This window comes from Ursus arctos, unplaced genomic scaffold (genome assembly GCF_023065955.2).
Source record: "Ursus arctos isolate Adak ecotype North America unplaced genomic scaffold, UrsArc2.0 scaffold_2, whole genome shotgun sequence".
Classification (NCBI taxonomy): Eukaryota; Metazoa; Chordata; class Mammalia; order Carnivora; family Ursidae; genus Ursus; species Ursus arctos.
This window is the reverse complement of record NW_026622874.1, coordinates 2,715,296-2,742,760: the sequence shown is the minus strand read 5'-3', so window position 1 is coordinate 2,742,760 and position 27,465 is coordinate 2,715,296. Positions and strand designations below refer to the sequence as shown.

General features: G+C 40.4%; 1 protein-coding gene across 11 annotated transcripts in view; it reads right to left on the bottom strand.

The window, feature by feature from the left end:
• The window catches only part of SDCCAG8 (SHH signaling and ciliogenesis regulator SDCCAG8), a 225,179-nt gene that overhangs the window by 96,256 nt on the left and 101,458 nt on the right, over positions 1 to 27,465 (bottom strand). For 9 of the 11 annotated variants that reach the window (XM_026509571.4, XM_044388005.3, XM_048225154.2 and 6 more), the window contains one exon: positions 18,129 to 18,271. In XM_026509571.4, coding sequence (XP_026365356.2) covers positions 18,129 to 18,271 — 143 coding nt within the window. The other 2 variants (XM_048225157.2, XM_048225156.2) reach the window with 2 other exon arrangements.

The window sequence follows — 27,465 nt, the reverse complement described above, 5'->3', positions numbered from 1 at the left end:
CTAGTAACCGCATGGAAAAGTCCAAAAAGAAAATTGTTTTTCCTTTCAGCAACAGGTTGTGCAAGACTCCTACAGAAAGATTTTAATAGGTTTCTTCCGACAAGTCATGTTATCACTGAATACCAGGAGTGTGTAATGTGGAATACCAGGAAGAGTGCTAGGCTAAGAGTGAGGAGATGGAGACTGCTCTCTCAGCTTCCGCTGAAAAGCCGTTGACCTTGGGCAAGTCACTTAGCATCCCTCACCGCAGTCCTCATGTATGATCAGGAGGGCTGGACTTGGCTTGTTTCACTAATTTGTTCACTCACAGTGATCTGAGTTAAGGAATATTCATAAATATAAATACTGTTTTCCAGATTTTATACACACACACACAGGTAAGTTATTAAAGCCACCTTATCCACCAGGACAAAGAAGGATCACGCCCACTTCATCGAGAAAACCCTGTAGCGCCTAGTAGAGCTAATGTCAAACGAATGCCTATTTACTAGCAATCGACCCATTATCCCCTCATTCAAAAAAAATTACAAAACCCCTATGACATAGGACATGACGCTGGGGACAGCTAAGTTCACATATTTCTGGAAAGCTCTGAGTTGCAGCTCTAAAGAGCCTGCAGTTTAATTTGTGATGTAGCAAATGGTGACTAATTGTTTCAGTTTCTTTTCCAACCTTTCAATTTGTATCCCATAACTCAGGTGAGTTTCGTGGTATTATTTTACACAGCAGCACTACACTAGTTTTCCATTTTATTATAAAAAGGCTCCTATATTGTTATTAAAAGGATTTTATAAAGGTGTTCAGGAACTGTGATGGAAGAGATGGGAAACTCAGTACATTACAATTAAAGCAAGTATGCTCCAATCAACTTTATGTAAGATTTCAGGTCAATATCTATTAAATGAAAACTTCTTAACAAGTGGGGGGAAAGAGGCACATTTTGGAGCTGGTTGTAAATACAGGTGATCAACTTCCTTTTTTAGAAGAAATCATTTACTCGTTGTCCTCTGAATATGCAGTTGTGTGTACCTTCACCCAGTCTTAAAAAGAAATGACCAAGAGCACACGGCTCTCCGTGAACAACACAGGCGTGAATAAGCGTCTTCTGTAACTGCTAATCAAATTGCAGGTCTCTCTTTTCACTGACAAAAGCAAGCCATGGATCATAGATGTGCTCTCTAAAATCAGAATGTTCCGAACACCCGCCCTAATCCAACGTAAGCTATCTGATCCAGGCTGCTCTGAGACGGGGAACGTGAATGTGTTGCTCACTGGGTACACCCTGGGTATTTATAATCTTTGTGAAAAGTGTGCAGAAACTCTGGTGGGTAAATGACTAGATCTTTAACATCCCAAAATAATCGTGCATTTTCATCATTTCTCTTAGGGATGACTTCACAACAGCTCCTCTTCAAGTGGCAGCTCATTCTCAGTCACGTAACGTCGGAAAATTTCCAGGATGGCCGTGGTGGACGAGGGCCCACATACGTGGCTTGGGTGATGTGACCAGGGAGATGCTTAGCAAGGATGTGTTTGGTTGGCGGAAAGTTTAATTGTAATGGGTCTGAGAAAACAAGAAAATCCTCCCTTCGTTGTCCCACTGGATACTGTTCCTATTGTAAATGCCTCTTGAGTTTGCAGGTGTCCGCCTGAGGGCAGGTCACAGAAAGTCAGTGAAAATCAGGGCACCCTCAGCAACAGAAATTAACCTGCAGATCAGGCAGGCAAGTATATGTTTCAGAGAGCATTAATCTTCCTGGGACAATCAAACTGGACTTCACGAAATGAACAGAGACTCAAAACAACAAAAGCAACCAACATGGGTTCCAACATTGCAAATTTCTTAGATATTACAGATGTCACCCAACAGTGCGTGCATTTGCTTCCCATATGTGAACAAAACTGAGGCATCGCGAGATAAATTTGAATGGAATGTTAACCTTCACTTTAAATTTTTTTTTCTTTTCCTAGCTGACGACACAATTTTAGTATTATCACAACGGAGCTTCTGGCTGGAAAAAAATTAAATTAATGGATGGATAAAAAAAGCTTAGAAACTTAAAAAAAAATAAACAACTTTCAAATATCTATACTTGATGGTGTCAAGAGCCAAGATGAATGTATTTCAATTGCAACTTCCAAACTAAACTCACAAATTACTACCATTATGCTAAGTGTTAGCTACCCCACTGTGCAGTTTTGCTTTGTGAATTTTTACCTTCCTCTATGAACACTTTTAGCCACTGATCGCACAGCCTTTCAATGTTTTCTGCCTTTTCCTTTAAATAAACTGGCTCCGGCTCCTTCCATCTGGCTCCCCTTCCGTCAGCAGCCCCGCACCTGTTCGCACCTCCTCTCCTGTTGGATTCCACTGAACGTCTCCTCCGCTGCCAGGGCTATTCTGGCACTCGCAACCTTTCTGTCATTCAATCCATCTGTCAGAAGTGAACTTTGTTTACCGCAAGCTTCTGCTTTCTTCTTCAAGAAGCAGAGCCCCTCAAGGTCATTGTCAAATGAACTGTCGGCATGGATTTAAATCCTCTCCTGCTAACCAGCAGAAGATGAAGTTCTGTTGTGTAATGTACTTGTGAAAATTACTCTTGGGTTCGGGAAGACAATAATTTGGAGTCAAAGTAGTAAGACATGGTATTTTAATGATCATTTGTAAAACCAGACAGCTGATATGTATTTCCTTCATGTGTGTCTGCACTTCTTATTATATCAAGTATGAACTATATGTATAAGAAGCAAAATAAAAGTTTTTAGTGAAATCAAAATATCATAAACAAGTTTACACTATGTAAAAATTGTTTCGTACTATACAGCATTAACTTGAGGAATAAATATTTTCACTAATGAATTAGCCAAGGGAAAGAGTATTCCAATTAAGAAATTTTACAGTGAAATGCTTAAAATGTACAAATATGTACCATTTCAATTATAAGCTACATATTAACACACAGCTCCACTACTGCTTTGAAAGACTGAACCCATAATACACAAATTGAGGATATTTTAAATTTCATCATTTAAAAAATAAACAGTTCTGCTTCAATAATATTCAAATATATGTCGTCCAACAAGCTCACCATCATCTAGCTAGAAAGAGAAGTTGTACCAATAGGCCAGATCTGTGAAAAAAATTAACTCATAAAAATTAGGTGAAAATTATACTCTCAAGTGAATTTATTCTGTGTCATCCACTGCTATCAAGTATCTGCTCTCCCTTCATAAATCAGACATGAAATCACTTTATGTTGAATTATTTCAAAGCATTTCAGACAACTGTATTCTCTAGGAAAAAGGCAAGCCAATGACTTGATTCAGTTTTCTTATAAGAAAAAGGGAGATCACTTTTTTAGGAGGGAAGAGATGACATGGATTTTAACCAAACCACTGTTACAAATAAATGAGAAGCTAAATGTGAACCGAAGTGCTCCTTCATCCAGAACGCTTCTTTTACATTTGGAAGAATTACCCCCAGGTTTTGTCCCTATTGCATATGCTTTTATTAAGCACAATTAATCAAGCCAGGAAAATTTTCTAAACCCTTGGTAGAAAAGGCAAAAATTAAAGCTTTTTTCATGGACATAAAATTGAAGGCAGGTTTTATCAATAAAAGCAGCCTCAAAACATGCAACTTAAAATTTGAATATTAAGGGTTTGATTGGTTAAATATTTATAATTTACCAAAAAAAAAAAAAAAAGGCTTTTTCGGAACAATTCTTCAGATGTGTTAAAGAAAATTATTGTGATGCTAAATATCAAAGCAGAAACAAAACCCGACAAAGACAGCTTCAAATCCAAGGGCAGAGACATTCTTTCTGAGCTCGAATTTCAATTCTATTCCTCATCTCCAAAATCCTCTATGTCCTATAAATCATTCTTATGTAATATAGATCACGTAATTGAAGGTGTGGCTTTTGAACAAGAAATATGAATTCTAAGAGGTGTTTCCTCTTCCAGCTTTCCAAAACATGATTTCTAAATCATTTCTTTTTATGTGGAGAACATTTCAGAGCTAGTACCTAATTTACCCAGCAAGTTTATTATTTTTCCGGGTATTTTTTTCCCCCATTAAGTGTAATCTGTGCCTGACGGTACTTGGGTTACCTGGATGCCTGCTTCTGTACAGGGTGGGAAGGGTCCTGGTAATCTGATCACTCCCGTGGTCTGATTTGCTACGTAAAAGAAGGAAGTATTAGCAAAATGCTAGTTTCACAGGGGCTGCTTAAATCACCGTGAAGGAAGCTGCATCCTTAGCAAACTGTGTTTCAGAAACCCACTAGCAGGTTTGTTTTAGAAAACGTATATGACAAGAACGTAAACAAATGAAAAGCCACTCAGTTGAACAGCACTTACACTCACACACGGATGCATGAGTGTGCACACACATCCACTTTTCCCCTCCGAAAGTACGTAAGAAAAAGAACAGGGGAAATCGCATCCCGATGGCTCTTTCAAATGGACCGATTTAAGGAATTCACAGAATCCTGTTAACAGTTGTCTGCCTCAGGTGTAAGATGCTTGTTTTATCTTTGAAACAGAAAAACTAGGAAAAAGTTTTAGATACTTCGATACTAGCACCTGAAAGACAAATTTCACAGCAAAAATAAAGCGGCATAGAAGCAATGTTGCCAGGTTTACTAGAGAACAGTGAAGCCGTTTCTAAGGGCCCTGGTAGGTGAGGACCAAGAGCTGATGTCATTCACATTCGTTCATACCAGTTTTCCCGAAGCAGCATATGGAAGTAGGCTGGAAGGTAAAAATATTTCAGCTCCTTAATAGAGAACTGACCTTCCTTAATTTGTCTACATTCTGAATGAGACTAACAGTTTTGCTTTTCTAAGAATTGAAAATGATGAGAATACAGTGATTTTTCTCTGGTGCATGGATTTTTTCTGTCTATCTCTCCATGCAGCCTTTTAACAACAGAGGGTACTCCTTCCACCCCCTTCCTCGATTACCTTAAGGCAAGACCTTCTTTCAGATGTGAAAATATTTGCAGGACTGCAGGACAAAGAACTGAGACATTTTCACAGAGTTGAGCAAGGGGGAGAAGACAAATTGGCGAGATGCTGTTAAGAGTAAGGAGAGACTAAATGACAACTTTAAATCTGCCACAATCATTTACTAATGTGCTGCTATATCAAATAAGTCTAATTTTTTTGACAGCACCAAATTAGATTTATTGCAGAAACTGCTGCATAAATAGCATATGGCTATGTTATACCACCTATTTCAAATCCTGGTAATGTTTCCCCCTCCCCCTCCAAAATGAATAAATTGAGCCAAGCTACAAAGCTTCTGCAAAAAAAAAAAAAAAAAGAAAGAAAGAAAAGAAAAAAAAGAGAGAGAGAAATACACTAGTTCAAAAACAGATGTAGGAGATCTGGATTTCTTTGTTAAAGTAATAGTTTGAGCATGAATGTCCCAACTCTATATTTAAAAAACATGATTCCTTAATGAGTTATTAAATTTAATAGATCATTTTCTCTTTCATTTCCTCCAGAAGGACTTAATCTTATTTTTGTTTTAAGGTTTGGGGCTCTGAATTATGCTTGGCTTTTGATGTTCCATCACAGTTTCAGGGGAGAGAAAAGAAGGTCAAGTGGCTCTGAATCAACGTGGCTCCAATTAGGTTCGGAGAAATTATTAAGCGTAAATGCGCGTCTCGTCTGTGGGTTTGGGTGTTCATTCGTTAAAGACATATGTGGCAGAAATCATATCAGAAAGTCTCTTCTAATTTTAACTCCAGCCTTGATACCAGAAACTCTCTGATGCATAAAATATAGAAAGTGATCATTGTACGTGCTGGCCCGTACACATTAGGACGGCAGAGCCCCCCGCGCCCCCACCCCCTACCCCCAACAGCAAAAATCAAAGTTCCACGGTAGCCGGGACCGAACACTCACGCCACACATTTCGAGATGGGCAGTTCTTCCTTCCTGAGTCTCTACCCCGATGCCCCCCCCACCCCCCACCAACTGTGCTACAATTCAACTCAAATTTTTCTTTTGGAACAAAAGTTTCCGTTCTTCCGTAGATGGGAAAGACATTGCAAGGTCTTATCTCAGACCAATGGGCACACCACTGCAAACATCATGGCACTCGGCTACCCCGCAGACTCCCTCTCTGTGGTCAGTCTTCCCAGCTGCCCTATCTGTTACTGTCTGATTAGTTCTGCTAAGGAGCCCCTCCCCTGCCAGCTTTCGGTGCCATCTGTTCGACACAAGATGGCTGCCGCCCAGCAACCTCACACTGCCCTCCTACCTGGCACCCGGCTACCGTCCTTACCCCAAAGTGCTAACACAGGTTCTCACTGCTGGCAGAGTCAGGATTTCATTACTACTACTTTGACAAGTGCAGGGTTGTTTGTAATTTCTCTTTTATCCTGATTTTGATTGTACAACCGCCTCCCACTGCTTCAGTTTTGTTGCTCACAGATTTTACTCCCCACATTAGTCTCCCTCTGGCATGTTACTGCATCTGTTCCCTTTTTTATTATTAATTTTCAAATTCCCACCATTTTTGACAAAAAGGAGGTAATCTACACTCTGTTTCTGCCCATTTCATTTTCTTTAATTTGGAAGATAAGTATGAAAGCATGCCAAAGAAGTTAATTCTCCGTTAACAGTTTATTTTCTGGCATCCCTACGCCTTTGTATATGAAAAACAGAGACGAATAAATGTTGAATCACAACAACAGAGTCGCAGCCATTCCTGAATTTAATGAAAAGCAAACATACAAAACAGCATCTCAAAAGTTTATTAGTTACAGGAGTTGTCTCATGCTGTCACCCTTTCTTCCGCTTTTTAACAGATAAGCCTTTGTGCAGATCAACCCAAGTGCAGGATCCGAATGTGGGCGCCCCTTACGGTTCTGACGCGGCTCTGTTTTCACCGTGGATGAATGTTACCTAATTCCTTAACACAATTATCATCTTTCCTCACGCCAACACTGTTGACTCATTCAGTAGTGCCTGATCCCGAATAAAGGCCTGATTTCAGACACAGGGAAGAATCCAGAGCTGCCCTCCGAGCAACAAGGCAGAGCTCAGAGAGCCCCCAGGTCGCAGAGCTGCCTCCGTTATTCCTCTCTGACAAACGGCTGATATCAGGAGGGGCAAGGGGGTTTTGCTCCGCAGACAAAGGGGCCATGTGAGAGTTAGAAAATGGGAGGTCATCTATCTAAGCATGTCCTCTCTTGGTGCCCCTGATCTGTCACCACCTCCGCCTTGCCAAACAGGACTTGAGTACCTTGATCTTGCCTCAATTGCCCCGAAGTTTTCTAGCTTGAGCAAAGCACTGGGACTGCTGGTGAACCGAATTTACACGAAGTCTTATTAGCAGCGTCACCCCTGAGCACATGAGTAACACCGCAGATTTACAGAAGCCTGAATGAATCTCAGGGACTTTCCTACTCACATCCTCACAAAATTACAGTGAGGATCTGTAGGAAATAAAGTGCCGTAGGAGACTTTTCCCAAGGTGACAGAAGGTCCTCAGAAACAGAACCAGGACTGGTGTCAAAATCAAGCTATGCCCAGCCTGGCGACCTACCCTTCAGCTACCGGAAAACCAGCAAACCTCGAACCTACTGAAACCCACTTTTAATGCCTCGTCTCAAACGCCCCCTCACCTCCGCCCCTTGCACATACTCCAAGAGTGACTTCTTACTCTATTTTATATACTGCTTTTGTTGGTATAGCTACATTTAGAATAATTACGCTCTCAACACGGGGTGGATTCTTTTGATAAAGGGATCCCTTCGTACTCCGCCTGGCTCTCCCCCCACCCACTCTGGTCAGGGCAGGAGATGCTCGGCCCTCCCTCAGGTGACCAGTGCCTGCTGCGGAGACGTCACACAGAGCCCAGGTGGAGCAGTCTTCCCCTCAGCTGGACATCAGCGTCACAGGCTGCTTCCAAATGTTCCCTGACCCATTTGGTGCCCTGAGTTCCTGAATTCAAGGAACAGTACTGCCTGCTAAGGCGACCTAACAGAGTAGTAGCTTAATAAGAAATGTGTTTACTTGCATTGGGCCCTGGTCCCCCATGAGCCATGGCCCCTAGGAGGTCACTGAGGAGACTGGATATTCTCCAACCCTCTCCTCTCTCGGGATCCTAAAAGTGAGCTTTGATTCCAACACTGAACATCAATGAGTCACTGTATAATCTACTTGTGGGTATCAGGGAAACATTAAATAACAAGTGAGTCATGCCCAATAATCGGCCTTCCAATGAGGAAGAAGTGTTTAAGAAGAAATTAAACAAGTTTTGTTTTTTTTTAATTTACCTTAAATTAATATCAGCGATTAGAGCTTTCTTTTAGAGAAATACTCTTACTTGGGGCTACTGAAACCACAGTTCTGGGTTTTCTCTTTTCCTCCTTCTGTTTGCATTGAACTTGATGTTCATTGTTGTTGAGTCGGGCAAGCGCTGTGGGCAATCCTTTCTCGGTTTCCTCTGGGCTTCTTCAGAAAATGAGTTGGCTGCCACCACCGCCATGCTCCAGGCTGTGGGCCTGTGCGGCAGGGGAGAGGAGACATCCCCGGTGTCGATTTTCATTGCACGCACATTTGGGCTTCACAGAACTGAGAGGAGCGAGCCAGGGAAAGTTAGGCAGAACCCACCCGCAGAGACACATTCTCTGGCAGCCTGCGACTCTAACCTCTCCCGCCCCGGGGCCGCACGGAGACCAGGGTTCCTAGCCCATCAAACAGGTGGAGCGGAGGGCGCTCAGGCGACCCGGCAGCCACCAGAACAAAATGAAAAGCCTTTGCCTTCCTGGCTCTCCGACAGCCTGTTCTCTCGAGGACCGGGTGGGGGAAGGAAAAGAGGACGCAATTTAAAACAGTACCAAGGCCATCTATTTCAAGACTTGAAGATGTTGGTTGCACATATATCCATTTAAAAGTATTTTTGACACGTTCTCTGCCTAATTTATTCATGAAAGGAGTACAAGAAAAAAATAAGCTTAACTTTTAAATGGAAACTTGAGGCTAAAAATTCTTCAATAAAACTCAGGAGGGGAAAAAAAAAATAAAGTTCACCAAGGAATAGCAAGATTACATGTCAAGGCTAGAGTCCCCTTTCCAAACGAAGAGAGATTGGAAGCTTGGTTTTTTGACCTAAGCCAGTTGTTACCTGAAAATGAGGGCATGTCCTTCTTAATTTGCCCCTAAGAATAAAGAGCAGAGGCAAAGTTAGGCAATGTGCGTGGAGAATCTGTTAGACGTAGCCTGACGCCAGAGACCTGCTTCCTGGCCTCTGAACTGAGATTCTGCAATGCAAAGGGTATTTCTACTTAGCTCTGAAATACGGGTTTGCATGTGTTTGTGAACAGGAGCTGAGGAGCACGGGCTCTGGAGGCTGATGGACCTGGTTCAAAGCCTGCCTTCTTCTGCTCGGCACCCTCCCTCCTTCCCGGCTGCCTGGTTTCAGGCCTCAGCTTCCCCGGGCTTGCTGTAAGGACTGAGAAGGCAGGGCATTCGACCTTCTTGTGTACGAGCTGATTTTCTTAAAATTTTCTTTGCAAAGCGTGAGTTTGTAAAATGGAATAATGATGAATTACTAGAAAATTTTTTTAGTTTTAAAAGATACAAAAAAAAGAAAGAGAGAGAGAGGGAGGGAGGGAGGGAAGGAAGGAAGGAAAGAAGAAAGAAAGAAAGAAAGAAAGAAAGAAAGAAAGAAAGAAAGAAAGAAAGAAAAGAAAAGAAAGGAGGGAGGAAGAAAGGAAAAGAAAAGAAAAGAGAAAGAGAGGGAGGGAAAGAAGGAAGGAAGGAAGGAAGGAAGGAAGGAAGGAAGGAAGGAAGGAAGGAAGGACCCACTGATCATGCACTTGGTTGGATAATGCACAATTTAGAATGAAAGTTTCCGAACACTCAATTTTGGTATTTATCACAGACTCATACTTAACAGCCCATCCAGGCCACATTCCTGTGGCATTGCTGCTGGGAATCAGGCACAGTGCTTGGCCAGTGCCAGGGGCTCATTTATGCATCCTTGATACACCTCTCTTTTTGCGCTCTGAGAGTTCTCTAAATAAAAGCAGAAAGCGACCCCGTGAAGAACTAACCCTGCCTCCTTGGCCTTATCACATGTTGACAATGGAGACCATCACCCACAAACCGACATGAACAGAGATGTACTCTTCTTTCCCCTTTGCACTTCGTTCCTCAAAGGAAAACTCAGGGATTATATTTTTAAAAAGACAATAGAAGGGGACACCTGTGATTTCCCCAGGGCCTCTGACCCCCTTTCCCCTAGTGAGCGCACTTCCCCTTGCTCAGTGCACCTCCCCTCCCTCGCTCCAGTGCCCCTGCCAGCGTGGGCAGCCAAGGGGTGCCTGTGCGATCCGAAGTGGGGGAGCCAGGAAGTCACATTCTTACAGTCTTAGATCAAGGACATCTCCTTTACCTTCAGTTCAGACTGAAGGAGGTGACTCCATGGAGAACCTGAAGGAATGAGCCAACACTGAGACAGAAGTCAAGCCCTGGGATGGACAGAAATGGACGGCACAGTGGGGTGGCCCTGCATGCCTGCTCCGGGAAAGCCTGACCCAGCTGCGTCTGGATTTTACGTGGTCTGGTTATTGGGCTAATCAGTTCCCCCTTTCTGGGTTTCTGTTACCTCAACCCGAGTCCTGACTCCTCCTGGTAACCAGAGAGGTCGAACAACTCCATTCAACAAAGCATTTGCAGTCCTTACTATGCAGAAGCTAAACGCTCTGCAATGCTGTGCAAGAAAGACTTCATCACTCTCCCCGAGTCCATCACCACCCTAACTTACAAGCCGGTGTTATGCCCTTTCTCACTTTCAAAAAGATACAAATACTGCTGTTCAAGTTATTATCTCTCCAGGTCAGAGGGCAGACCTTCCCGTTTGGATCGCAAGAGCAGGGAAGAGCAGAGCACCCACTTTTACAGCGCTCGCTGAGATGCCGGCTCTGAGAAATTCCTTGAAGTACCTATCACTGAAAGCATCGTTTATGGCAGAGAGAAAGTGCACATCTGAGAGGCAGTGCTGCTGAAGTAAGGCTGGAGCCTGCAGGTTTCATGGCAGGTTGGTCTCCCTTCTGTTTTGTACTGAGTGCCACTCCGAGTTCTCAGTTCTCTCGAAAGTACACAGAAGGCTCCTGCGGTAATGCCCCTCCAGACCGGACCTGAGAAGAAGATGCAGGAGTCCAACAAATATGCTCCCATACAGGTGCCGCAGGTACGGAGCAGTGTTTGCCTCAATCAACAGTCGACGATGGTCAGATAAACACTCCGAAATGGGCTGTTTTAACACGTTGCATCATAAAGTAATCTACCCACATGGATGTAAGTGGTCATCTCGTGAGAGCGATTAAAATCCGGTAGCTCTTTAAAAATGTCTGGACATGTCAAAAACAAGTATGCAAAGGGATTTCCACCTTCTCGGGTAAAAAGGAAGCGAAGAAGGCAAAGGAGAATGACAGTTGTATGATAATATGTTAAATGACTAAAGCAACTGACCCCAAAACACTGTTTCGTAAGAAAAACCCAGGCCAGGACGAAAACACACTGACATGCACTTACATCAGCGTACGCAGGGGCAGCTGACACTCATTTTTATTATAAATTTATGCTACCGGCTCCTCCAGTTGTATTTTCAGGCACAACTGCAGTAACCATCCTGGTAGGAATGTGCACAGAGCTGCAGCGTGATGGATAATGGCAGAGGCGCGGTGGGCAGACCACTGGGGTTGAACACCTGCTTCCAGAACATGGCAGCTGTGTGACCTTAAGTGGATCCTTTTACTTCTCTGTGCCTTGGTTCCCTCAGCTGTAAAACAGGGGAAGATAACAGTCTGTACCTTCTAGAGCTCTGGGTGGGGGTGGGGGGCACTAAATGAGAAGCACAGAGCTCAGGTCCTGGAACACAGAGGGCTTGGGTGAGTGTTGGCCATGGCCCTTAGCCACGATCTCTGTCCTTAGTTTTTAAGTTACTGCACGCAGCATGGCACCAGGCAGACCTTAAGACGGCTGTATTCTTAATCTCAGAGACTGACGCTCTTAGATCTTTCAAAGACAGGTTGTGTGTGTTTAATTTACTCTCAAGTCTACAGGTACACGCCACCAATGCCATTGTCTCCCCTACAGAGAATGACTTTCCCATTTCCCTGCTTCCACATGCCTCTGAGATCAGTAAGAGGCTATCTGTCCCTCTGTCCCTGTAATACTTTATCTGGAATCTCTCTTCTGGATCTTTTCTTTTATCTTACTAGCTCTTTGTGTATCTTCTTTTCTTCCCTACCAGCCTGTAAGTTTCTATCAGAGGGGCCACTTTTTAATTATAGACAATGCTAATTTGGAATTCTGGGGGGGGGGGGTTAAGGGAGCATATTTAAGTGAGAGCATGGTATATTTTACCCACCCTACTTGAATTGTTAGAGTGACTATCATTAGATTCTCCTATACTGAAATATGTGTGTGCATACAAAGTTAAAAATGAGAAAAGCTATTTCTGTCTTATCTCCACCTTACACTTTTTATCCTGATATATTTGAAAAAAAATATATATATATATTTGTTTATTAAGACTGGGCTTTGGGAGTGCCTGGTTCGCGCAGTCGGTTAAGTGTCTGCCTTTGGCTCAGGTCATGAACTCAGGGTCCTGGGACTGAGCCCCACGTCGGGCTCCCTGCTCAGCGGGGAGCCTGCTTCTCCCTCTCCCCATCCCCTGTTCATGCTCTCTCTCACTATTTCTCTCTCTCTCAAATGAACAAATAAAATCTTAAAAAAAAAAAACTGGACTTTGAAAGAAGAGTCATAAACTTGCAATACTTTGGCCATCCCTATAATGACTTACTGAGCTCCAGTTCTTTGCAAAGGCCTGAGCCAGATGCTCTGAGACATAGAACATTAATAAGACCTCTCACTCCTTATTTGAAGAATAACACATTCCAGAAGGGAAGAAAAGCAAGTACACAAAACCCTTCAGAGTATTAACTCATTTTTCTCAGATTTTCATTGTCCCTGTTTTGAGGAATTCACTCAGGATGTAGAGTCTTCAGCTTTGAGTGGGAAGGAGGATTCAGAGGGAAACATGTTTCCCTGTGGCGCCGGGGCCGTCCAGGAGGGCTACAGTGGAAAAAAATCAGGATTTCAGGGAGGCTGGAAAAGGAGGTAAGACTATCATAGGGCTAGAGAAGGTCAAAGGGGTATTCTAGGTGTAGAGAATAACAAAAGGGAGAAAAGCCCCAAACAGCAATTTGGCTTGTGACGTGAGCTTGTGAGAATGATGATAAAACTGCAAGGCTGGGACCCTGTCCCGGAACATTCCCTGCAAGTGGTCTGGACCTTTTGTAATAGCATGACGCCAGGGAAGGTTTCAGGAACAGGTAACACAGTCAAGGCAGTGCTTACGAGTATTCAATTGGCAGTGCCTGGTAAAAAACACTGGAAGGGTCCATGACCCTTGCAAGAGGTCAGTAGAGCCTAAGTTAGGAATGCAAATGGTAGGTCTGAAGGCCATCTCCACAAAATCTCTTTGAAGTTCAAACTAAGAAAACATCTTAAAAAAAAAAAAAGATTTATTTATTTATTTATTTAAGAGAGAGGGGGTCGGGGAGGGGCAGAGGAAGAAGGAGAGAGAATCTCAAGCAGACTCCCAGCTGAGCACACAGCTCGACATGGAGCTCGATCTCAGGACCCTGAGATCATGACCTGAGCCAAAATCAAGAGTTGGACGCTCAACCAACTGAGCCACCCAGAGGCCCCCTAAGAAAATATCTTAAACAAAGAATGCTCCCGGCAAATTAAATGCCTAACATCAGGAAACGGGCACTTCATCATGGGATGTCTTCAATCATCATTAGGATCATTGACGATCAGAGCTAGAAGGAAACTTAGAAATCAGATTGTAGCCTCATTTTACAGGTAAGCAAGCAGGTTCAAAGCATTAAGTGACGTGTCAAAAGTTGCAAAGATGGGGAATGCCCAGGAGAAGATTCTAAAACTTGGCTTTCCCCACACCCGGAGGCCTGGGAACTCCCCTAAGAAAAACATGTGGCTTTGTTATATCATTCCATATTCTTTCCTTAGGCACTGAAACCCCTTTGGTCTCTGGCTGGTGGCTCTCCCCCCTCCTACTCTAAGAACATGGTCTTCTCATGCTTGCACCCATTTCCTTGGCTACAACTGGTAGCTTTATGTAAAAGCATCCAGTGAAGAGCCTCAGGTCTTGACCTTTCTCCTCACACAGCACCTACACAGCATATCTCCACCTGAGTCCCAAAACACAGTGTATTATTTACCCATGTTACTCCTTTTAAGTCCCTACTGGAATTAATGGTCCATCCAGTTAATGTGGACTAGAAACGCTGGAGTCGCCTATACTTCTGCCCTTTCTCATTTGCCACCCTAAATGCCTCTTAAAGACGCTATTTCCCTTCCATTTTACTGGCAAAGCCACAGCCCAGGACTTCATTACTACCCCCTGGACTGGGGCTTATATTCTAATCAGGGACGCTGTCAATCATCTCTTCCTCAGGCAATCTGTCTTCAATTACCCTTCGTTTACCTTCTTTAAATATATATTTGAACCCCTTAAAGTTTAAGCTCTCTTGACTTCTTACTTAAATTACACAGCCTCCTAACTGAGAGGTTGGTAAATTGTTTCTGTAAAGGGCCACATGATAAATATTTGAAGGCTTTGAGGACCTTACTCAATTCTGCCACGATAGCCCCAATACGCGATGCATAAAAGATAATCATGGCTGTGTCCAATAAAACTTTATTTACGGGTATATAACTTTTATGTGTCACAAGACATTATTTTTCTTTTGTTTTTTTTTTCCCAGCTATTTAAAAAATATAAAAACCGTTTTTAGCTCATGGACAAAAAGAGACAACGGGCCATATTTATAGGCTGTAGTTGCTGACTCTGCCCTAACTGGTGGTCCTGTGTCCTACATCAGCTCTCCAAGTTTACTCTCCACACTGCTGAGTCAGAATACCAACCCAAAGACGTGATCATGTTGACAGCCTTGCTTAAAATATACCAAGAGTAACCCAAGGCTCTCGGAATGGCCTCAGTTCCAGAACATGGACCACAAGGCCTTTCCTCTGGTCGCTGTTTGCCTTTTCCAGGCGTATCCCCTGCCAAACACCTACCCTGATTGTAGAGTTTATGTTCCGTCCCATCTTTATTATGTCTCTGCATATATTGCTCCATGCACCCGGGGTACCCAGCCCACCTTCTTCCACTTTGAGAATTGCTATTTAAGAGCTCATTAATCAAAACAGCTACCAAACATCTCCTCCTCCAGAAAGGTTTGCCCATCACCTTCACCTCCAATGCACAGTGAGCCAATTCTCCTTCCTATGTGCTCCCGTGGTAACTTTATTTCTATTACTGCAGTATTCTCACACTTGATTACAACTGCATACCTAGAGCTGGCTCAGTAGCAGGGTGTGAGCAGCCTAAGGGGAAGAATGGAATCTGATTTTTTTTCTCCCTACCCAAGACCAAGAAATGTCCGTGAAAGATAGTAGGTGCTCAATAAATATTTGTTGAATGGGTGAATGTTATACTGGGTCTTCCAATAAATGTTGAATTTCTATTTTCCATTTTTTCAAGTAATCCCAATGCCCACACGTGGGGCTCGAACTTACAACCCCGAGATCAAGAATCACATGCTTCACTGACTGAGCAAACCGGGCACCCCTTATTTTCCATTTTTAAGTCTAACTAGACAATAAAGGGAAATAACAGACAAGTGATAGCTTATTTTTCTTTCAGACTGCTCTACAGGTCAATACTCCAGTTTTTAAATTTTCTTTGCCCTGGGAAATCTGCATCCCTATTTCATCATTACTTATAACATGGTTTTTCATATTTGATTTTAAACTTTGTGCAGACTGTGCCATTTGAAATGTTTATGCTAACACTAAGCTACCTGTGTGGGATTTATTTATTTCAGCTGGTCTACACGGGGAAAGAAAGACATAATGTTTCGCAGCCACACACTGCAGTATACTGAATCAATAAAGACTGTCGAGGAAAAGCAAACTCTAAAAAAAACCCAAAAAAAGTATATCAGAAATATTTAGTCCAACAACCAAGACACATTTTCAGTGCAAAAGAGAGCTACACACTGTTCTCTGCATTTTTAATTGTCATCTTGAAATTTATGAATGTGGATTTTATAAAACACGAACACAGACTAACGAAATGTAAAATGCTTACAAAAGAGTATTGCACTTTGAAAATGGGTAATTAAGTTTTATTTTCTGGAAAACTAGTTTTCAATTTTTGTAGACTTACTGTAAATAAAGCTCAACAGAAAAAGCTTTCTATGGAACCAAGCAAAACCGTTTTTCTTAAGAACAAAGGAATTAGTTACCACTAGTCCCTTTTCAGCAGTTGCTGTACCTTAAATATGCTCTATTTGCAAGAAACTGGTCTTGTCAGACAGTACAAACTGAGTCTGCACCGGAACACGCCCTGCAGGGCTCCGACTTCAGAAATTCACTCTCTGAATAAGACAGAACGGCGAAGGGGACAAAACCAGCATTAATATTTACTTACTGAAGCTCAACACGCTGAGACTTTGGAGCTGTCCTAGTTCTGTGGTTTAGTCGCGCTTGGCGCACACATGGTTGTTTCCCAACAGAAGTCTGACGAAGAAAAACTATTAACTATCGTGACGAAGCTACATTTTGAAACTTCTGAGATTAAATAATCTGTAGGAAGTACATTCACATTCCGCTCTCGGTTCTACAAGACAATACCTGAATGAGCACTAAAAGGACTGGTATTACTCTATAGTATTAGGGAATTTCTTCTCATAAAAGTGTTTTATCTCTTGGGATTTTTCCAGATATCACACATGTATAAAGGATTTCTTTTCTTTCTTGCTTTTTTTCCTTTTTCTTTCTTCTCGTTTTCTCTTTCACTGTTTAGAAAGGGAAGTTGGCAAACCATTTGGAATATTATCATAACAAAATGTTTTTAACAAAGTTTGATTTTAACAGAACTAGAGGCATCTTAACACTAACCCAAAACTTTGCGAGGTTCACCAACCTCTAGAATATTTTTTCTCCCAACGCAGGCTGTTCAAGTGGTGCTTTTCTCCATCTGTCATCATACCGTGCTCAGAATTACATTGTCATATTTCATGCAAAAGGGATCAGTCCCCGTTCATAGTTTAAAGTCAACATATTACTATGATTAGAAGGCCAGCGTTTTTCTAATTTATGAACCAAAGCTCATAAACTTACATGTGTATTTAGACAAAGTTCTCTGTAAAAACTGAAAAACCCTAAGAACTGAACAAACCCAAATGCTTGATCTGAAAGATGGAAAATTGTACTAAAACCTGAAGTGAGAAGAAACCACATAGATGGTAACATGAAATAGCTGCAACCCCTGCTTGAATTTTCTCTGTGTCTGTGCATTTGTGTGTATGCATGCGTGTCTGTGTGTCTTTTCCACACAGCAAACTATACAGTGCTTGCTACCCAAAACGTCTCCTTGTCACCTAGGGCTGAGCGACACGTTCCCTAAAGTTGTATGACACTGATAATCACATCGCAGTATCTCGGGACAGAAACCATGTAATTCGAAACCACAAGAGCACGGTTGTAACAACGGTTTGAATGTGAACAGTGTCAATCAATTTCAGCTCTCACTCCTATACCTCCTCAGGACTCAGGCTCCTCATTTTCTCTCAGTTCCGTCTCAGTCTGCATCTGAGGATGCCTTTTACTTTGTCTCATTCACCACTGACAGTATCTGATTCTTTTCCTCACTACATTCCTCAGATCTCTCAGTTCAACATCTCTATTAGACACAGAATTAACAGGAGAGGTAGTGGCGGTGGTAGGAGAAATATGTCATGTTGCTCCTATTGGTAGAGAACCACCTAAATATTTGAGCATTGTCGATGAAAGGTTTTGTAATCTATCAGTAATTCTCTGCCACACTTATCATTCACATGTCTGCGTGTTTTGCTTACCACATCTCCACTTTTCTTAATATGCCTGAAAGCTGTGTGTGAATTGAATGACTAAGACTCACTCTAGCAACTGTTTGGAAGCCGGTAGCAAAAATCAGTGGAATGGAACTGGGGCTCTGGCGTGTAATGGGATTAGGGGTACCTGGTGAGGTGCAGTTGGTGCTCGGATTTGCTCAGCAGCTCTGTCAGTGTCAAGCACTCCTCTCTGGCCCGGGCTGCCTTCTGCTGCTCCTGTTCCAAGTGCTGCTTGCTTTCACTCACTTCTGATCGCAATTTCTCTATTTCCTTAGGTGGAGGGGAGAATGGGGAAAAAGCATCCATATAAACTATATGCACTTGACTTCAGAATTCCCTCATTTTTATGTTTGCCATGAATTTTAATGCGATGAAAAATTATTAGAAAATTTAGGCTAGCTTCCATTTTATGACAAAGGGAATTAACACAGCCAAAAATGCACATTAGTTGAGGTTTTTCGGATCGTAAGAGGAAGTCTAATTTCAGAAATGAAATGATCAAAGGAGAGGAGTCAAAATGGATAATCTGCACTTTCATTCTTAAGACTCCATCCCTTAAAAAAATACGGACTTAAAAATGTCACTACTTTAAAAATATAACATTTTCATTTGTGAGATCAGATCAGATCTATGCAGTGATTTACATCAAATATGTGGCTATTCTGAAAGGTATATTTATGGTTTCATTTGGATGTTTTGAAAGCCAAATTAAAGGGTAAAATAATACATCTTTTAGAAAAATGTGAGATGTAAAAGAAGGCATCATTATGATGTTCAACATTATTTGGGAAAAAATAACTTTAGGAAAAAATACGGCATGAGAACCTTTAAGCCTTTAGAGTACATGAGATTTCTGAGCTAAAATAATATTACACTAAAATGGCACTAAAAAAGGTAACAAAAGCACTCTAAGATTAATAAGTATGAACATCCAAAATATATGAAAATTTATGACAGTTTATTCTTTGGTCTCAGGATGAAATTATCGTACTGAAACTCAAATATTTCAAAGGAAAAATACCTTATATAGAACACAGTTTTAAATAATTTACACAGTAGAAATATTTATCATGGAACATCTATAATTTTTTTTTTTAAAAGTGAAAGAGATAAATATTCAGAGTGTTAGAACCAGAAAAACAAATAGAAGGGAAAGTAAAAGGTAGAAACATTTTCAAATTCAACAGAAAGCAAGAAGTAATTTTAATTCACAAAAAAGCAATCTCCTCTTGGAAAACAAAATCACATCTAAGTAAAGTGTTTTAAACTTGGTATTTAAGTACATTTCAAATTCCCTCATGTCATTACTCAATACGCTGAGCACTCTCCAACTACATTTACTACATTGGGCTAGATAAACTAAATGGTTCGGGTTTTTTTAACATTTATCACACTATAAATATTCAGTTTATCCCCATCAAAACTGTATATTACCTATAATTTAATAAAATAACTTATAACGAGTTCTCAAGTATTTTTAGTTTTAAAAACCTATGTAATAACGAGTCTATCACTTTCATTCAGAGTAGATTTTCTATATCTTTCAGATCAAAATACTAAATGCAGCTGATCTATTTCTATAAAATATTTCAAACTGATAAAGTTATACCAATTTATTTCTAATCCCATAATTTAATATAATTCAAGATAGGAAAAAACATCAAAGTCTATTGAGTTTTATTCCTTGAACATGAAATTAACAAAAGCAAATGTGTATAGAACTGGAAATTTATATTGACTTTAAAACTTCAAAAATTCACTCATTAATTCTGTACATGATGCTACATGCAAGAAACCGTCCTGAGGACTATGGTGGGCTCAGAGCACTTCCTTCTCTACGCTCAGGAGTTAACAATTCAGGTGGGTAAATGAGATGTACACACACACACACAACTATCAAGATACAAAGCACATAAGACACAAGTGAGTAGTAGAGAAAATCGGTGCTTCCATAGGTCGGATTAGGGATATATTAGCATGGGCAAGAAAAGTGGGAAAGAAGGTAAGGGCACATTAACTCATGGAATGACGGATGGAACCGCATTTGTGAAAGGTCTTGATTTCCAGATTAATAAAGCCGCATTTTTCTTATAGATAATGGAGAGAGATTATGGTTAAAGCAATTCAATATGAGAGAAGTTCCGCTTTAAAACAACGGCGGCCCTGTTTATGAGCAATTTAAGACGGCAGAGACGGGTGGAAGGGAGACCATGAAGACAGTTGTGATATTCCAGAGGTGAGAACAGAGACACTTCAGACAAACATAAAGTTGGTGAATACATGGAAATAAAAGGAGAGATATGAGGAGACATCAAAAACGACTCCAGAATTCTGAATTGAGAGGACATCAAAAAATGACAGAAAATGTATAAAATCCCAAACTTTCTTAAAGAGAAAAGATGTGACAATTTTTAAGCACTATGTGACAATAACAGGACATGCACACTTACATTGGTCATTAGGTTTTGAGTATAAATCAGCCGCTTTCTTGTTCTCATGTGACAAAAAGTCAGAGGCTGCACTGAAAGCCAAGCAAACACAGAAAGAAGAACATGGGCCCCCACTTATTATGATGAGCCCTGGGTGTTTTAAGTGATGAATCACTAAATTCTACACCTGAAACCAATTTTACCATATATATTAACTAACTAGAATTTAAATAAAAACTTGAAAAGCAAAATAAAACAAAACACGCATAGGCCCCAGAGTCAACACAAATCAGGGTTTCAGACACAGCTCTGGCACTTGCCAGCCCTGTGACCTTGGACAAGTCACTCGACTATTAATCAGATTCTGCAGTCTAATGCGGGAGTGATGGCTGTACCAAGTTCCCAGAGCTATCAGGAAGATTAAATGAGATGCTGAGTACTTATCAGAGTGTCCAGGACATAGTAAGAACTGAATAAAACACAGCTAGTGCTATTATTGCTGATTTTTTCTCTATTGATATTCCAAGAACAGCAAAGTGAGGTAAGTAGAAAAATTGACCCACCAAAGGATACATGACTATCACTGAGGACTAAAGAGTTCTTGACTTAATTCAATAAAACTTCCCCCAGAATTTTGATGAAAACTGAACAAAACTTTAGTATAGTTACAAAATGCAAAAAGCATTTTTCTTAGGAAGATGGAAAATTACTGCCTGCTTCTGATTGTCTGTGCCAGGAAAAGAGCTTATTGGTGCAGATCATCAAAATCAACAAATAGTCTAACCAGCTGGACCAGGGCTCAACACTTACTGCCTGAGTCAGGAAAATCTGCCATGGCACCAACTCCAACAGTTAGAAGAGAAATCTCTTGCCAGAAATGCCATGCTCCCACTGGCAGGATAACCCTTTGCCTCACCCAACTAGGTCAGCGCTGCTTCCTTGGCTGTATCTAGTGGTTCTGGGATGAAGGACCAATGACAGTCAGAGGCCAGTGGTACAAGACTCCCAAAGTACTCTATTAACCTGCAATGTCTATAGTGCAGTTTGATGCAGCCATCTTTTGGCTAACTAGGCAAACACAAGTCCGGATAGCGTTACACTTTACCAAAAGACATACTTCAAGTCATGAATGTAACCACCAGAACAACTAAAAGCAGAAACTGTTAAAAGTGGCTTTCTCAGGAGAATCATACCAAGGATGGGGTATGGAGAAAGGGAGACTTTTTATGTTCATTTACTATCTTCCATACCGTAGGAAGTTTTTTTCCCCTTAATCATGGACATATGTAACTTTATTTTTATTATTTATTAATTTTTAATATGGGGGTAATTCAGCTAATTTAGGTCCAATAGTACTCAACTGCTCATAACAAAGAGCGGCAGTGTCCATGCTCTCCCCCACAACCGTCTCCAAGCCTGATCCTCAATGGCCACACTATCCACTTTTCTGATATTCATCTTCATATTTTATATGACATACTTACAATGCTGTTTCTTGATTTTGCAATATTGGACATTATGTACTGACTTCCTACAGTAAAAAAGTAACAATTTAGGTCACTCAACAGACCTATCTCTTCCTCCCATCTAACAATTCTGGTTAAACCATTAGTCAGTAGTTCATTTACATTATAATGATTATAGAAATATTGTTCACTCCTGAGACAAATATTATTTTGATTCAATTTTTTTATACAAGATTTTATTATTTCTGGAATTGCCTAGTTTTTAACAGCTTATTTTTTTAGGTAACTGACATTTCTTCCCCAATGTTGAAACAGATTTGTCAAATACCCATCAATATTTTTTTTTTCAAATAATAAAACACATCAGACAATTATCAGTTCCTTTTAAGTTTCCCCCTAGATATATCCTTCTTGGTGCCTATGTCTGACCTCACTGATCTCTGTCTTGGATCAAGCCTTAGATATGATCCTATTAGATTTTCCTGTTTTTTGGCTGGAAGTCATCCTGTTTTTCAGTTTACTCCCTTTTTTAGTTAAAGTATGTTCTCCAGATAACTTTCATAAGAGAGAATATATGAATAATGCATTTTTAAAAAGTATTTGTATGCCTGAAAATGCCATTTTCTATGTACACACTTGACAGTTTGGCTAGGTATAAAAATCTATGTTGAAATTAGTTTTTACTCAGGATTTTTAAGGGGCTACTCCACTGTCTTAAAGATTGTAATATTGCAGTTGAAAAGCCCTATGCCATTCTGATTCCTAATAGTTGGTCTGTCATTTGCTTTTTTGTTTCCGAAAGCTTTTGTAATCATTTTCCCCCCTGGCATTTTGAAATTTTACAATGTTGGATCTTGGAATGGCCCTTTTTTCATGTTTGTGCTGGGTTTTCAGTGGGCCCTTTTTAATCTGGAGGCTTGTTCTCTTCAGTTTGGGGAATTTTTCTTGTATTATTATTTTAAAATATTTTGATGTCATACATTATAATATTTCCTCTTCTGGGAACTCCTGGACATTGCTTTTTGTCTCCATTGGATTTATCATCTAACTTTCTTCTATTTTCTATCTCGTTATCTTTTGATTCTAACTTCTGGAAGATTTTCTTGACTTCACCTTCTAAAGCTTCTACTGAATTTAAGAAAAGATTTCTGCCACATTTTTCATTTCCAGGAGATATTTCTTTTTTTCACTATTTTACATAGCATGCTATTTTTATCTTATAGATATAATCTTATCTATTAGAATATTATAGTATTTTAAGTGTTCTCTTCTTCTCTATTATATTTTGCCTCAATTTCCTTTCTTTTTTCTGTTTGTCTATTTTTAGACAATCCCTTATGTTAAAGGCTTTCTTCAAATACAAGGTGATACTTGGCTGTCATTTCACATTCAGAATGAAGTACTGAACAAAAATGGTTTTTGGGTAATGTGATAGCTTACATTATTGTTCAGAAAATTTTCAGTTCTATCTCCCCTTCCACTGGGAATGGAATACACTAGCTCTTCCTAATGACTTTGGACTTAGCCATGTGATTTCACTTGGCCAATGGAATTTTTGTGGCTATAATGTAAGCAGAAGTCATAAATATGCTTATGTGGTTTCACTTTGCTTTTGTACTCTGGTAATTCTCCAATAGAAAAGCATGCCCTGGACAGCTGCTACCCCTTTTGCCTGGACTTAAGAATAAATACCTGTGGAGAAGAACCAAACCCAAACCACAACCCAGACAGCCTCGAACCCATAACCCAAAGCAGAGCCACCTAGTCAAATGAAGCTGAGATCAGCCAAATCGCAGTTGACCTGAAGATTCATAAAATGAGCATAAATGGCTGCTATCATAAGTCATGAGTGCTTTCAGTAGAAGATGACTGACAAACCACTCTAAAGAAGTATGGAGTGTGACAACTGTCTATTCCCTTAGAATTTTATTTGATCTTTAAAACAACTGAATGAAGCACATAGGGCAGGTTTCCCTGTTTATACAAAAAAGAAATTGAGGGTCAAGGCCATTGAATGATTGTCCAAGGAAGCAAATCTAAGCCTTGACCCAGACCTTCTGGCATTTCTGCCTCCACACCATACTATAAGTTAAACATTGGCTTTCAATCTTTTTGTTTTCTTTTCTTTTCGAAGACCATGGTAAGAAATCCATTTTACATCACAATTCAAAAACGTGCATGCTTACACACACACATTTAAATGTAACATTTTATAAAACAGTATTAACCCTTTGTGTGAAGTGCTCAGATATGCCCTATTCCTTCTTGTTCTATACACTTCTTTTAAAAAAAACTTTTGGTTGCAACCTATAATATTGTTTTCACAGTCTTACAATTTGAAAAGTATTGTGCATTTCTTTTTTTTTTTTTTAAAGATTTTATTTATTTATTCGATAGAGATAGAGACAGCCAGCGAGAGAGAGAACACAACAGGGGGAGTGGGAGAGGAAGAAGCAGGCTCACAGCAGAGGAGCCCGATGTGGGGCTCGATCCCATAATGCCGGGATCACACCCTGAGCCGAAGGCAGACGCCCAACCGCTGTGCCACCCAGGCTCCCCAGTATTGTGTATTTCTGATAAATAAGAAATAATTTTTACATAAATTAAGTAGAATCAAATAAAGAGAAGCTCTATTACACATTTCTCCTGATTTCCTAAGGAAAAAATATCTGAAAGACACGAACATAAAATCCATCTGAAAAATTATACGCCATCTTAATCCTAGAGGATAACTTTACCTGGAAAGATAAAATAGCATACATGACTGATTTTAATCAAATGGTCATTATTTATCCCTGCTACTAAACATTATGTGACTTAGAGGGCACGTATTGCATGGTGCACTGGGTGTTATACGCAGCTAATGAATCATCGAACTTTACATCAGAAACCAGGGATGTACTGTGTGGTGACTAACATAATATAATAAAAAAACATTAAAATAAAAAAAATCATTAAAAAATTTTTAATATAGGATAACTTAATTATATATGTGAGGAAGAGAATGGGGAGAAAAGGAAAAAACAAAACAAAACAGAAAAGAACAGTAAGAAGATCAGAACTCAAAGTTCTTGCAAAGTGAGAAAGAAGAACTTGTGGTTTTGAAGCTGACAAAACTTGACAGTGTGAATTTATCACTCAGAAACCAATGGATGAATTCATAGACTATATTTAGAAAATAAAGTCGTATATGATACTGACAAATGAAACACAATAATGTATAACTTGGGAGAGAAAGAATAGTTTCTGTCAAGTTCTGTATGGGTAAAAAGAATGGGCTCGCTGGAAATGGAGAATGTGCCAGGTGACATTTCTATTAACTTACAGATGTTAAGGATGGCCTACCAAATCACTAACACGGTTTGGTCTGCAGCTACAAGAGCTACCCGTGGCTATTTAAATTTAAGTTAATTAAAATAAAAAGTTTAGTTCCTCATTTGCAATAATCACATGATGAGTGCTCAATATGGGTTGTGTCTGCCCTACTGGACAGTGCCGGTATAAAATATTCTCGTCACCACAGGAAACTGTATCGGATAGCACTGCTTTAGAATACAGCAACATGTATTTCTAAGACTCACTCTCCAAACTAGACTCTTAGAAAACCAGCCTGTCTGAATAAAAGGATATTACAGGAGGTAAAAAAGTCATTTTAGAAATGGACAAAAATGGTTGTCCTTTTTAGGGCAGTAGATGTGGAGGCCCGCTGCCACCATTCTGGAAGTTCTGCTCACGGTTACCACTGTGGAGGGCACATGACTTTGATTTACTGTGCTTTTATTGTGGGCCTAATAGTAACACTGATAGCAGTCATCATTTTTGAGATCATGTGCCAGGTATTGTCTTAGTTAGCATTTTGTATTTTTAAATTTTGTACTTTTAATCTCATTTTGTGTTCATGACAACCTTGTCAAAATCAGCATTCGATTCCTGCTTTACAGATGAGAAAGCTGCAGCTCACAGACGTTCAGTAACTTACACAAGATTATATAGTGGCAGAGCTGGGATTCAAAACTGGGTTAGTCTGCTTTCAAGTTCTCCAGTCTCCCCACTATACCACATCTGGTCTCCCTACACAAGCCTGCTAGATGTTAACAGAAGGCAAAGAGGAAATGACGCAATGTGCTTTCTGAAACCTCTTGGCCTACAATTTCAGATGAATAAGAAAGACATTGGAAGAAGACTAACTCAGCCTAGATCGAACATCACACCAGCAAACACGATGATGGCGATTGGCAAAGCTCTGAACAAAATTCACTTGGAAGAAGCATTCCTCCTTGAGACTTTCGCGGTGCTGATCTCAAGAAAGGGAGTGGGGTTCACTTGGCCTCAGGTCACAGTTTCTATCGCTTACAACATAGTGACTCCACACTAGCATAAGAACCAATATGGCATTGAACTTTTAGCCTTCCTGATACGAAATGTAACATTTTCATGAAACTTTTCAGTTTTCTTTTCTTTTCTTTTTTAAGATTTTATTCATTTTAAGATTTTATTTATGGCATTGAACTTTTAGCCTTCCTGATACGAAATGTAACATTTTCATGAAACTTTTCAGTTTTCTTTTCTTTTCATTTTTAAGATTTTATTCATTTAAGATTTATTCATTTTATTTGAGGCGGGGGAACAAGTGGAGGGAGGGGCAGAGGGAGAGGGAGAAGCAGGCTCCCCACTGAGCAGGAAGCCCAATGTGGGGCTTGATCCCAGGACCCTGGGATCATGACCTGAGCTGAACTCAGACGCCTAAGTGACTGAGCCCACCAGGCACCCCAAAACTTTTCAGTTTTCTAATTGTTTCTAATGTGACTACTAAATCGATCTGATTCTAAGCAAATGTTCTTGAGAGAATTTTAACAAAAGCTTTTTTTTTTTTTTTCCCTTTCCTGAATGTTAAGGGAATTGGTTTCAACTGATCCCTTATATTCAGAGGCTCTTCCTTGGAGCTTAAGTAACTCTCAGCCAAAACAAGTGTTCAAAACAGATGAGAATGGGCTATGGCAGAAAAGAAGTGCCTTTCTAAAAGTATGTATCCAAAGAAAAGAAAAATTTAAGACATCTAAAATAAAACTGATTCTGTTACACTGTGACAATACAGCAGACTTTTTGGTGAAGCCAAGCTTAAGACCACTGTTCTGTGATGCCAGAAGATTCAAAGGCAAAAACAAGAATCATTTCAGTTCTGGAGTCAGTTTACCAAAAAGAGCCCGGGTGATAGCTCTACTCTTTCGGACTGCTTTAGTAAATGCTTTATGCTTGCTAGAAGTAGAGAAAGGGCTTGCTTTGTAGTCTCATGATTGCAAATTTCTACTTATCATGGACAAAAAAAATATTAAGCCATTCATAGAGTCTAATTTTTTTCTTTACAATATTGAGGTGCCTTGTTTTGCCCTGAATTCTCTCAGGCTCTTTCAGTGTTCTAAAAGGGTAACATACTGGGGTCGGGGGTGGCTCAGTCAGTTAAGCATCCAACTCTTGATTTCGGCTCTGGTCACAATCTTAGGGTGTGAGATCAAGCCCTGTGTTGGGCTCCACGGCTCCATATGGAACCTGCTTGAGACTCTCTCTCTGC